Source organism: Pezoporus flaviventris, unplaced genomic scaffold (assembly GCF_033815535.1).
Source record: "Pezoporus flaviventris isolate CSIRO_AGI_PZ_B2104156 unplaced genomic scaffold, CSIRO_AGI_Pfla_v1 ptg000131l, whole genome shotgun sequence".
Lineage (NCBI taxonomy): Eukaryota > Metazoa > Chordata > Aves > Psittaciformes > Psittacidae > Pezoporus > Pezoporus flaviventris.
Genome location: NW_026892679.1, coordinates 2,643,331 through 2,655,535, shown reverse-complemented (window position 1 = coordinate 2,655,535; position 12,205 = coordinate 2,643,331). Strand labels below are relative to the sequence as shown.

At 40.9% G+C, this 12,205-nt stretch overlaps 1 protein-coding gene across 1 annotated transcript in view; it reads left to right on the top strand.

Moving 5' to 3' along the window:
• Positions 1-10,013, top strand: part of LOC133282659 (complexin-1) — a 106,308-nt gene extending 96,295 nt beyond the window's left edge. The window contains exon 3 of the mRNA XM_061478779.1: positions 5,251-10,013. Within this exon, the coding sequence (XP_061334763.1) occupies positions 5,251-5,448 (198 nt within the window). The 3' untranslated portion in view covers positions 5,449-10,013. The remainder of the gene's footprint in view (positions 1-5,250) is intronic.
• Positions 10,014-12,205: the final 2,192 nt, after the last annotated feature.

Below are 12,205 nucleotides of genomic sequence, written 5' to 3'. Positions count from 1 at the left end.
TTTTCTATTGTATTGCGGGTTTGAATGTAAATGAAACTTAATAGGCAGGGCTGTGTATGGAAAGACAAGGTTTTCTGTAATCTGTATATGAAGCAAGATAAGGAAGAAACACTGAAATCTCTCAGTAGCTTTTAAAAGCTCATCTGCTATATAAAATAATAATTCCAGAGATGGCTGTATCTGCCACATCTGTTCAGACATGGATGCAGTACCACCTGCAGATATGCAAAACCACTGAGGAGGAAAATTCCCTGAAGAGAAATGTAACCAGTACCAGAAACAAAGGACAGGCTGAGAGAGCTGGGCTTGTTCAGCCTGGAGAAGAGAAGGCTCCAGGGAGACATTAGTCTTCCAATACTTCAAGGAGGCCGACAAGAAACCTGGGGAGTGGCTTTTGACAAGGGCCTATAGGGAAAGGACAAGGGGGAACGGCTTTAACCTGACAGAGGGGAGATTTAGATGAGCTCTTAGGAAGCAGTCTTCCCTATGAGGGTGATGAGGTGGTGGCACAGGTTGCCCAGAGAAGCTGTGGCTGCCCCATCCCTGACACTGTTCAAGGCCAGGTTGGACGGAGCTTAGAGCAACCTGATCTAGTGGAAGGTGTCATTGCCTGTGGCAGGGTTTTGGAACTGGATGAGCTTTAATGTCCCTTCCAACCCAAGCCACTTTATTTTCTATTATTCCAAGAAACCAAAATTCAATGCTGGTTGATGTGCAGTGTTATTTCTTGTGATGCAGACTGAAGACCAATTAGACTTGTGTACATGTGAAGCCAGTCAAAGGAACACAATTCATTTTTCTGCTCCAAGGAATTAAACTCATCTTTGTTTATCTTCTTCACATTCCCAGTAGCTGACACTTCAAGTCTAGGTTGCAGGACAGATATGTAGTACCAAAACCACTAGTCCTCATTTCCTTTTTATCCATGTATTAAGAGGAAAGAAAAGCATCCAGTGAGAATATCCAGTGATATTCTGTGACTATATGAAGTATATACACAATGATATTTAATAGTTTATAGAGGCTGTAAAATATGGTAATTCAACCATAACAACAGCAGATACAGTTACGCGATTAACTAAATTAACCGTAGTAACTACAATAATCTTGCAGCATACAATCATGGTAAATATTAGTAGCATAATGTTATGGTTATTGTGTTATGGATAACTCAAACTGCTAAGGTCAGCAAGAGCACTCTGTTGGTCTTTTGAATACCTATTCAGAGTATAAGAGTCCCTGTAGGGTCATACTGCCTGGCATCTCAATGGGAAAGGTGTTCATCTTGGCAGCTGCCTATTCTCAGACTCCAGAATCCTCTTCACTGCTAAGGTTCTGCTGGTCCCATGATGCAGTCTCTCTATCCCCCACAAAAACTCCTGTATTTCCTTAGCTTCTCTTATTGTTCCTAGAGGGTCAGTTCAAAATCTGATCCAAATAAACTACTCATTTAAGCTCGATTCTAGCTGTCTTCCTGGAAAGCCAGATTTTTGCTAGATAGATATGTTAATTTTTAATAAACAATGATTAGTTTGTCATAAAAAATGGTAACTACCTTTGGGTGGATTGACATTTTAGCTGCAGGTCCATCTTGGCTGAACAGTCCCCCTATTCCTTAACATACTTTCTGCCATTAGAGTCACATCAGATTTCCAACATGTTTCTAGTTCATGCACTTACTTTGACTTGTGGAAAGCAGAAAGAATAGGCAAGGAAAGAAATGGCAACAAAGTTGATTGTTACTGTAGTCTTTTCCTGGCATCCACTGAGTGAATGTGGGATAAACTGAGCACCATGGTATTTTTCCCTGTTCTTTCCACCTGATGACTGAGGATTCCAGCCTGCCAGTATTTCACCAACATACAACCCAGTGAAAACAATTTTATGTGACAGCATAGTAATAACTTTAAAAGCAGCAATGCAGTTTACATACTTAAAATGTTTCAGCATCTTGCTGGTTTAGGTCCATAATTTCCACAATTGTATGGTGACATGAGTGAAGGCCAAGCAGATAATGGTATAAATAAAGCCTCTGATATTAAATTTTGTAGGGTTGGACTTTGAAAAAAAATAATGAAATTGTTGTCATCCCTAATTTTTTTTTTTTTATATATATAGTGCAATATTTACCATCCTCAGGAAAGCCAGAGCATGAAAAAGGTCATTTTTATATTTTTAGGAATTATTTTTTTACTTCATTTTACAGATTTCAAGTGAAGACTCCAGGTGCTTTTTTAAAATTTTGCTCATATTAACTTCCCTTGTTATAATTTGATTTCCTCTGAAACAATTTCAAACCTGAATAATTCCATTTTATTCACCTATGAATCATCAAGCATTACATTTTGACTAATCTAAACATTAGAAAATGCCACCAACCTTAAATTATAACAATGAACTGATCTTTTCTTATAAAAATTGCTTTTGATACAATGCCATCTTTCTCCAAGAGAAGACTACGTTTGTCCGAAATAAATCTGTATTTGGGTGTTACATATGTACTAGGCAGAAATGGCTTATTATTACATGTTGTAGCAATTGCTATGGATAGGAACCAGGCTGACAAGTACTGTGCTACTTCCTCCATATAATCTTTGATCTTCCCTCTATCCTAGCACATAGTAGCACCTGAGTGGTTGGTTTTGTTCCATACTTTCCTGTGGTCTAGATCTTTGTTCAACAAGCTCTTGACAGAGAGGATCAACCCACTATTGTCTTGAGATGGAGGATCTGAAAGCATGCACGGGACACGTGTGTTACTATGATTTGTGTTGTCTCCTCTATTGTCCTCTAGGTGGCAAAGGAAGGTAAAGTCTGTAGAAAAGTTACACTGGAAATCACCTAGAGGGGTCTACCTGTGACTTGAGAGGGAGAGTGAGCATTAGCTAGCCTGTTATATATAGACTGTACACAGCCTCGTGGTGTATGTCATTCCCCATGCAGTGGTTATTGTTACTATGCTGGATCTTCTTTTTCCTGTTCAGCCCTGCAACTATAAGTTGATCAAATGCTTCCTTTGCCTCAGATGTGGAGACCTCGTTTGTCTTGAACATCTCTCCCACGAAATGTGTATGTGACCAGCATCCACTAGGTATAAAAATCATAAAACAAATGTCCTTAATGAACATTCTTTAGAAGAACTGATTTAGAGAACTAGGTGGTTTTGAAGTTACTGGTTTCAACCTTGCAGGATGTTGTCCTAAATCTTGATGACAGTGAAGAAACAAAGCAAAAATATTGGCTTTGTTCAAAAATGAAGGATTTTCTTGCCAAAACCAAGAGCCCTTTGAAATGAGCAAATCATGACAGCAGCAATGAATTTTTTGCTTTACTTGTAAACAATTTGGTCTACACTTAATGGAAAAAAATTACAAGATAAAATAATGAAAAGAGCATCTACTTCATTTCTATTCAGCAGAACCACAGTATTGATACGAGAAAATACTGAGTATTTTGTACCAACATGATTCTTTGATTTTTTTTTAAATAACATCTAATTTTCATTTAAAAGTCCTTTTCAAGCTTATTCATGTAAAATATTTTGCTGTTCTTTGCCTGGGTTTAAGTTAGTTACCTTATGGTTCTGATGTACTGAGACAAACCTTAATTCCATTTGGCACTTTAACTAAAATTTAGGCATCTGTAAAGGAATAGCTTCTACAGAGCAATAATTTTGAAGCTGATAGCTGCTACAGCCTTTCCTCTTCCTTTACAAAGGTCAAATGCCTCTATAATGTAGCTGAAGTGAAATGGTTTTAAGGAATCTTTCAGGTGCTTGTGAAATTATTGAGCAGGCAAGAGTCAGCAGCCGTAAAAACATCTGGTTAGAAGGGGAAATGACTGAGAAGAAGAATGTTCCTGGCAACCTGGGAGCTTGGGGACCAAAATCCTTGCAACATGCCAATGGACTTTTTGAAGCACAGCTGGGCACTGAGAAGCGGGACATCTGAGACTGTATCAATGACAAAAGAAACTATGAAAGTGTAACTTATATTTATAGTCAGAAAAAGTCTGAGAAATTTAAATTGATCTGAATAAACAGAGCAAGTCTCTGAGCAACCTGATCTAATTGAAGATGTCCCTGCTCACTATGGAAGGGTTGGACTAGATGACCTTTACAGGGCCCTTCCAACTCAAACCATTCTATGATTCTATAATAAAGAGGGTAGCTTGCAGGTATCCTTGTTTCTGTAGATTTGCATGGGACAGCTTGAATTGGTTAATTTATTTCTAATCGTGTATCACCATAACCTCCAAAATTTCTGTGAAAACACTTATGGAAAGAGCTTCAAAACCTGTGAATCACCAAAATGCATGAAAGCTGAGAGTGTTGAGGGTTGATACTGCAGAAATAGTTTCCCTTGGCATCCCTTCAAACTAGAAGTTTTAAAGAAAGTCCTAATGACTGTGGGAGCTGAGATACTACAGCACTTCTCTCCCTAATCTGATTTACTCAGGCATATACTTAGTTCTCTATTAAATCATAAAAAAGAGATTCTAATTAGTCATATGAAGTCTTAATAGCACACCTTTAATTCTTAATGGGAGTAGCAAATTTCAGGTATCTATTCTACTCTGAGACATCTATTCTACTCATAGGCTTAATGATATTTCTCTTGTATGTGAGTAAGCTTTAGCCCCAGAAGTGCAGAGTTCAGTGGGAAAATACAGAGTTTCTCATGAAGGTTTATTTTCACTAGGTCTTTCTGTCCCACTTTTAATGTCTTTTCCTTGTAGTCCCAAATTCTCTTCCATGCTTGTTTTTGAGTGGTTTGAGCATCTGACTGTCTTGTCACAGAATCAAAGGATTGTTAGAGTTGGAACGGACCACTGGCAATCAAGTAGTTCAATCCCCTGCCAAGGCAGGGCCACCTAAAGCAGGTTACATAGGAACGTATCCATGGTGGGTTTGGAATGTCTCCAGAGAGGGAGATTCCACAACCCCCCTGGGAAGCCTGTTCCAGTGCTCTGCCACCCTCAACGTAAAGAAGTACTTCCTCATGTGGAGTTGAAAACTCTTGTGTTTTAGTTTATGGCTATTGCACCTCCTTGTCTTGTGAGATCTGTCCATCCACATGGCTGCACTTAGTGGGAGAGTTGTTAGGAGGTGTAATTTGGGTGTCTTTGTGAAAAAGCAGATAAGAACAGTGATGCTCATACTGCAGAATATGAAGCACTGCGTGTGATGGCTGGTTTCATCAGCCATCCAGTTCGGCAGGTGACTGACAATGTGTTCTCTCTCTCCTGCAGTATGGGATAAAGAAGAAGGAAGAAAAGGAAGCAGAGGCTCAGGCTGCACTGGAAGCTAATGCTGAAGGGAGTCTGACACGCCCAAAGAAGGCTATCCCTCCTGGCTGTGGGGATGAAGAGGAGGAGGAAGAAGAAAGCATTCTAGACACAGTCATCAAATACCTACCAGGGCCCCTGCAAGACATGTTCAAGAAGTAGTAGATGCAGACTGTTAGATGGGCATAAACAGTACTGCAAAGAATTTTTCTTTTGCCCAATGGGGATTTACAACCTTCCATCCATCATGCAGCCCCACCTCTGCCCCTTACTGCTCACTGGGTTTCCCTTTGCTTCCCATTCCCTTCTGACTGCCTCTTGCCCTTTGCTCATCCGTTTCTTTTTGGTATATAGTCACATCCAGTAGATGCCTCTGAATGGATGTAAAAATAAAAAAGCTGCAAACTACACAACTTTTATTATAAGCCATAGTACTATGTATGTTAAGGCAACTGTACATTAAGCATATAAAAGGAACAACCTTATGTGCATTTCCATCCAAAGCAGGAAGGATTGTTCACTAAACGTGAACAGTGGCTTCTTTAATTTTCTTTCTCTTTTTATTATTTTTGATAATAATTACTAGCCATTATTTCTTGTTGATTGGCTCACAGTAGCCATTTGATGTTGAGCACGTCTGCCCTTGGAAAGGATATCACTGTTCTCCCAGGGGCAGAGCTTTCCTGTTTTAATTCCATCACTGGCATAAATAAGAGATCATTTGAAAGGTAAATCAGGCATGACTTACACAGCTGACATCACTCAGAACTGCGGAAGAAGTGAGTCATCTGCCCTCAGATGCTGGTTTGTTAGATGCCTCAGAATCTAAGCAAGAGTCATGTTAATTTGGGAATTAGCCATACACTTAACTTGAAAAGGCAGATTTGGTCAGACAGTTGCCATACAGAGAGCTGAAACCACAGGCGAGTTCACGGTGCTCTGATAGAGGACCTCCCCAACCCCTTTGAAGCCAATGACCAAGTACACAGGTCACTCTGATTAACTAACCCTCCTTCTGCCCAGTGCCATACTCAGCTGTCCCATTCCCAGCAGTGTTTGCAGGATGGACATTTGAATTTCAGTGTATTGTTGTGTTTATGTCCTGTCCACCCTTTCCTGCAGTGTGTGGGAGAGTGTGGTGGCCTGAATGCTAGCCATACATGGCCCTAGAGATCCAGAAATCCTGGGTATGCCTGCTATGAGTCATGCTAAATTACTGCGTTGCCTTGGGGAGGTCACTTATTTTCCTGTCCCACACAGCTGCTCCAGCTGTGTAATGTAGGTTTCAGTCTCTACCTACTGTAAAGGCATAAAGTCAAGATGCTTCTCCAGCGCTGTGCAGAAGCTAATTAATATTGTCGCTGTGTGTGGCATCCCTTGATTCCAGTAGGGTGGGAGGAAACGTCTCTCTCACCATTATCTTTGCTGCCTTTCCCAGACACAGATACGGAGGGCTCCTCAATACAGGTCTGTACACATTGAGTAACTGCATAAGATAAGCCAACTTCTACTGCAGATGTTGATTTGCTGGTATATACACAGACTTACATACACAGACAATCTGATTTTGAACACAGACCCTCATGATCAGGTATCTGGCTTGTCATTTGAAGAGCCCATCCTGGAGTTCTTGTGTTTGTCTAGGTCTCTGTAGTTGCTGATGTGAGAGCATCATGCCATCTTAGTCTTACAGTCCTGTAGGAAAATCATGATTTAGTCTGGTAGAACCACCATTGTTCACCCCTGTCATAGGAACAGAGAAGTTTCCTAAGTATATGGAAGACATTTGGCAGCAAAAATGAAAGCAATCTCAGATACTTCATTACATACCTAAATTAATCATTTTACTTCAATGGAATTTCCTTGATGCACTTGTTCAGTGGAAGAGAGTTTAGGCAAATATCTCAGTACTTCCCTGAACAAGAATTTTTTAAAGATATTTATCATCTTGTCAGGTAAGCAGAACAAATCTGCACCATGGTTAAGGCAGTGAGCTTGTGAACTCTGTGCCTTTTAGCAGTATCTCTCATAAAAGAGAAAAAATATAATGAAACAGAAAAAATGTATTTATTTTGCCCTCCTTACCCAATTCTTATCCATTGCTTCTTCACAAATTATTTCAACTGTAAGTTTCTACCAAATGCAAGGTAAAGGTTGAGGAAGTTTGACTGATCTACAAATCAGAACCAGCTGATGGAAGATGCAATTTATTTCAGGCTATGTCTACAAACAAGGTGTGTTCATTCAAGTACCAGCTGCCAAGGGCTTCCCAGAGGAAAAAGAAGACAGGTTTTACTCTTTCAGATAATGTCAGTAAGGTATTTTTCCTAACTTTCATTTAAAGCAAGGTGAATGTCTCACCCCCTTCAAGACTTTAATAGCCCAGAGCACTCTTTATCTCTGAATCCATGCTTGGGTGTAGCATAACTATGTTGTGCAATTTACTATTTCTAGGGGGAGTGTCCTACTCACCCCATGAAAATTCAGCAGCTAGTAATTTAAACTTATTTAAGTCAACCTGACAGAATTGAAAACTCACCATTTGTCACAAAGGCAGCAGCTGGTTTTGGTGTTCTGCCACAGAGGGAACAAAATCCAACACCCCTGAAAGCCAAAAGTCAGAGGATAGCTCTTTGCTCTGGCAACTCATTGGCAGTGAAATCTAGATCACACTGAGATACAGACATCAATATTTTAAAAATGCTCTGTCTAATATCTGTGTCCTGCATCCTTTGCATAAGTAGAACTAGCAGAAATGTGCCCATGCTAAAAAGAACACATCCGTTCATATCTTCCTTTAGCCTTGTGCTGGAGAACTCTGCAAATAAACCAACCAGGAGGATGAGCTCATTCAGCTTTGTTTTGGCCTTTCTCTACCACTTGCTTGTTGATCTTTCCTTAGGCCCTATCATGGACTCACTTCCTCATTCAACCAAATACTCTTCTTGATGTAGAATCAGAATTTTCTTCCTGTTGTACTCCTTGCTGAATGGCTCTCCCAACTGCTTATCTTCACAGTCTCTGGCAGCTGGATGTGCATGTGTGTGCACGTATGTGTGGAAGAGGAGGAAAAGGGAGAAGAAAAGGGGAAAAGAGGGAAAGGAAGTGTGTTTGGTATTATGTTTTCTAACTGCCTCAGCAGCTCTGCCATTGCATGACTGATCTAAGTGTTTGTAAGCAGGTAATGCTGTCCCTGGGCATGTAGCATTAGAAATACTCCTTTAGTGAACTGAACTCCTGAGCTGTATGAACATCTGGGTCCAAACTCTGAAGAGGGCCGTAAGATCTCTGTACTGAGTTTGTTAGGCTTCAATCTTGGGGTCAGAGAGCAGCAGAGAAAGGGAAGGTGGTTTACTAAATGTTTGATGAGTCTTTTCTATTGTGGGAGCCTCCCAGTCCGGTCGTGTAATCACTTCTGTACCTCAGCTGTCCACACCAGCGCTTCCTCCAGCAGAGATCTCAGCCAGGCCTGAGTTGGTAGTTCCTATTTTAATTGTCCTTTTTTTTTCAACAAAGAAACATGACGGGAGATCTACTGCAGGTACCGGGCAGGTTTTTCTTGGGTTTGCCTCACATAATTTTTGGCACCTTGTATGAGTTGTGGACCTCTCCTCAAGTCACTCCATTGTCCCTGAAGTGCCTCAGCCATGCTGAACAGACTGGAGAGCAGGCACTCTCCCTTCCCTTCTGCCCATCCATTTCCCTTCCCACTCTGAACTGGCAACATGGGACACAGACACCTTTGGCTCATGTATGAATGTGAGAAGCATTGTCTCAGACCCTTTCCCCCTCAGCACTCAAGCAGGTGTTGAAGTACTTAAATGAGACCAAAGACAAGAATGGTTCATTGTCTGGATTCTGAATATCTCTTTGTATTTCCATGCCATTGCTTTATTTGCATCACTGGTCTGTTCAATCTCAGGTAAAAGAGGTCTTTCATTTTTTTTAACTAGTTTTTATTTACACAGAAAGGTTGGTGGCTAGACACTGCAGCCATTTCCTTCACAGTTCCAAGACCTTACTTATTAAAGGGAAAACAATTCAAAGGGCCTCCACATTTGGAGGGTTTAGTTTACCCTTGACCTTGTGAACTCACATTTGTATTTAGAGAAAGCCATACAAAATCAGACTGCAATATTAATTATCAATGCTAATCTTGTGTTTAAAATAAATAAAACAAAATATAAGATCATGTGCTAAATCACTTTGGAGTTCCTCTATGTTTCTAGTACTATACGTTGGCTTAGGTTCCTCCCAGACCCTGTCCTCTGTCAAGAAAGACCATACCAATGCTGCTGAATACATCTTTTGGCAAGCTTACTGTGCTAGAACAAGAATTGTTAAAAGTTAGCTGTTGTGACCTCAGCATAATGTTGTATGTATCTGAAAGCTGTCTGTAACTATTCCGAATATATATTGTCAAGATAACTGTTTCATGTACAGAGTTAGTAAAAGATTTCATTACTGTAATTAAAAAATTGCTTGTTTTCTCTCACACACACAGAGCAAAATTCAACTTAGCCATGCATTTTCTAGTAGAAACGCTCCCCAGCTTCCTTTCAGATGCATGCAGTATTCTCCAAGCAACTACAAGATGATTTAGTGGCTTTGTGAATGTAAACTTCATTTGTTACTTGCCTGCTACATTTTCCTGCATGATGGGGGTAAACAGTATGATGTTCTTCTAAAATGGAATCACAGCCAATAAAAATACTAGTGATTTCATACGCCTTTTTTGCAATGCATTCCTGTGAAATTCTGCCAGGCTACACTTGAAAATCAAAGTATGGATGCTGATATACAAATAGAATGGTAAAAGAATCAAGGAGAAACATGGGTGTTACTTGATGAGGCTTGACATTTACAGGTGATTATTAAATTTTCAGTAAGTTTTGCTGTTAGGAATTAGTGTTCCTTAGGATTAGCACAACAACATTCCTTTGAAAGAAACACAGGCCTCTAACTATGGTTTCGTGAGAATATGTCCGGATCTTAAAAAGTGTAAAAAGTTGATTTGCAATGATATCAAATATATCTTTGGATCCAGATTTTGTGAGGCATACGAAACTCTTTTGGTGGCAAGTTGCACACAGTTGAGCTTTGTTTTATTTGTTCAGGGTCAAATCAGCAGTTGCTATGTCCAGCAACATGTAAGAAAAAGAAAGAGAAGTAACCATACAACTCATAGGAAATGTTGACAGTGTTTTCCCTGTGAAAGCTTTTTTTTACAACCATTGCATGGTGATGTGTTGGCTTTTTTACTAACAGAAGCAGACAAAGGACTGTTACAGAGAAATCAGCAAGCACTCATGAATGGTTCTGGTAAAAATCACTCAAGTTACGGAGGTGTGTTAGCAACCTAATTCTCATACATTGATCCTGGGATACAATGATTAGCTCTACTGCAAGCTTTCACCCTTCATTGAGAGCAGTGGAGGCACAGACTACATGCTTCGGCAGATGCAAAACTTCTAAATGAAAAGCTGTGCAAAACTACACCACTTTTTGTCCCAACTAAGTTCATTTTAATGGCTTCATTTAGTTTTCTTTCTGAAGTACCATGGATGATAGAGGCTGCATAAATCTTTCTTTGAAAATGGGGCTTGAATGAAGGTTACTGAACAATGCTGGCACAATATTGTCCTGTGTGCTGGACCCCAGGAGGTTTGTGGCAGGCATCAATAGACCTAGTTAAAAAAATCTCAACCAAGATATTTAATTCTCCCTCTCCAGCTGTTCCTCCTCTCTTCAGGAAAAGCAAGGTTAAAACTGCATTGGGATATTTCTTGTTGCAGATAGCTCTGCTAAAGCCTGTCTCTGCTGGTTTTAGAGGTGATCTGAGATAGGTACTGAAAGCAAAACTGAGAAAGAGAAATGGCTGGAGCATATAATAGCATCATAGAATTGACCAGGTTGGAAAAGACCTATAAGATCATCAAGTCCAACCATTGCTCCAGCACTGCCAAGGCCACCACTAAACCATGTTACTAAGGTCCTCATCTACACAGTTTGTGAACACTTCCAGGGACGGTGATTCCACCACTGGCCTGAGCAGCCTGTTCCAATGCCTGACCACCCTTTTGGAGAAGAAATTTTTCCTAATATGCAGTATAAACCTCCCCTGGCACAGCTTGAGGCTGTTTCCTCTTGTACTATTGCTTGTTGGGAGAAGAGACCAGCCACCTCCTCGCTCCATTCTCATTTCAGGCAGTTGTAGAGAGCGATAAGGTCCCCCCTGAGCCTTCTCTCTCCAGACTAACCAACCCCAGGTCCCTCAGCAGTTCCCCATCAGAGTTCTGCTCCAGGCTCTTCATCAGCTCTGTTGCTCTTCTCTGGACCCGCTCCAGCACCTCAATGTCTCTCTTGTAGCGAGGGACCCAGAACTGAACACAGGATTTGATGTGTGACCTCACCAGTGCCCAGTACAGGAGGATGCTCACTGCCCTGGTCCTGCTGGCCACACTGTTGCTGATACAGGCCAAGATGCCACTGGCCATCTTGGCTGCCTGGGCACAATCTGGCTCATGTTCAGCTCCATCAATCAGCACCCCTAGGTTCTTTTCTGCTGAGCAGTTTCCCAGACACTCTTCCCCAAGCCTGGAGCATTGCATGGATCTGTTATGGCCCAAGTGCAGGATCTGGCACTTTCTCTTGTTGAACTTCATAACATTGGCCTTGGCTCATAGATCCAGTCTGTCCAGATCCCTCTGCAGAGTTTTTCTATCAAACATCTATGCTTTCTTGAGCCTTCAGTATTGAGAGGGAAGTAGAGTTCTGCTAGTGCTACAGGATGGGAACCGTATTTTCACATCAGGTTTGCTTTCCTCCCAAACCCTATTTTTTACACTGGAGGGCCAGATGTAGCAGTGTATTTGGCAAGCTCAAGTTGCAGCAGCTGAGAGCACTTCAAGTCAGAAAA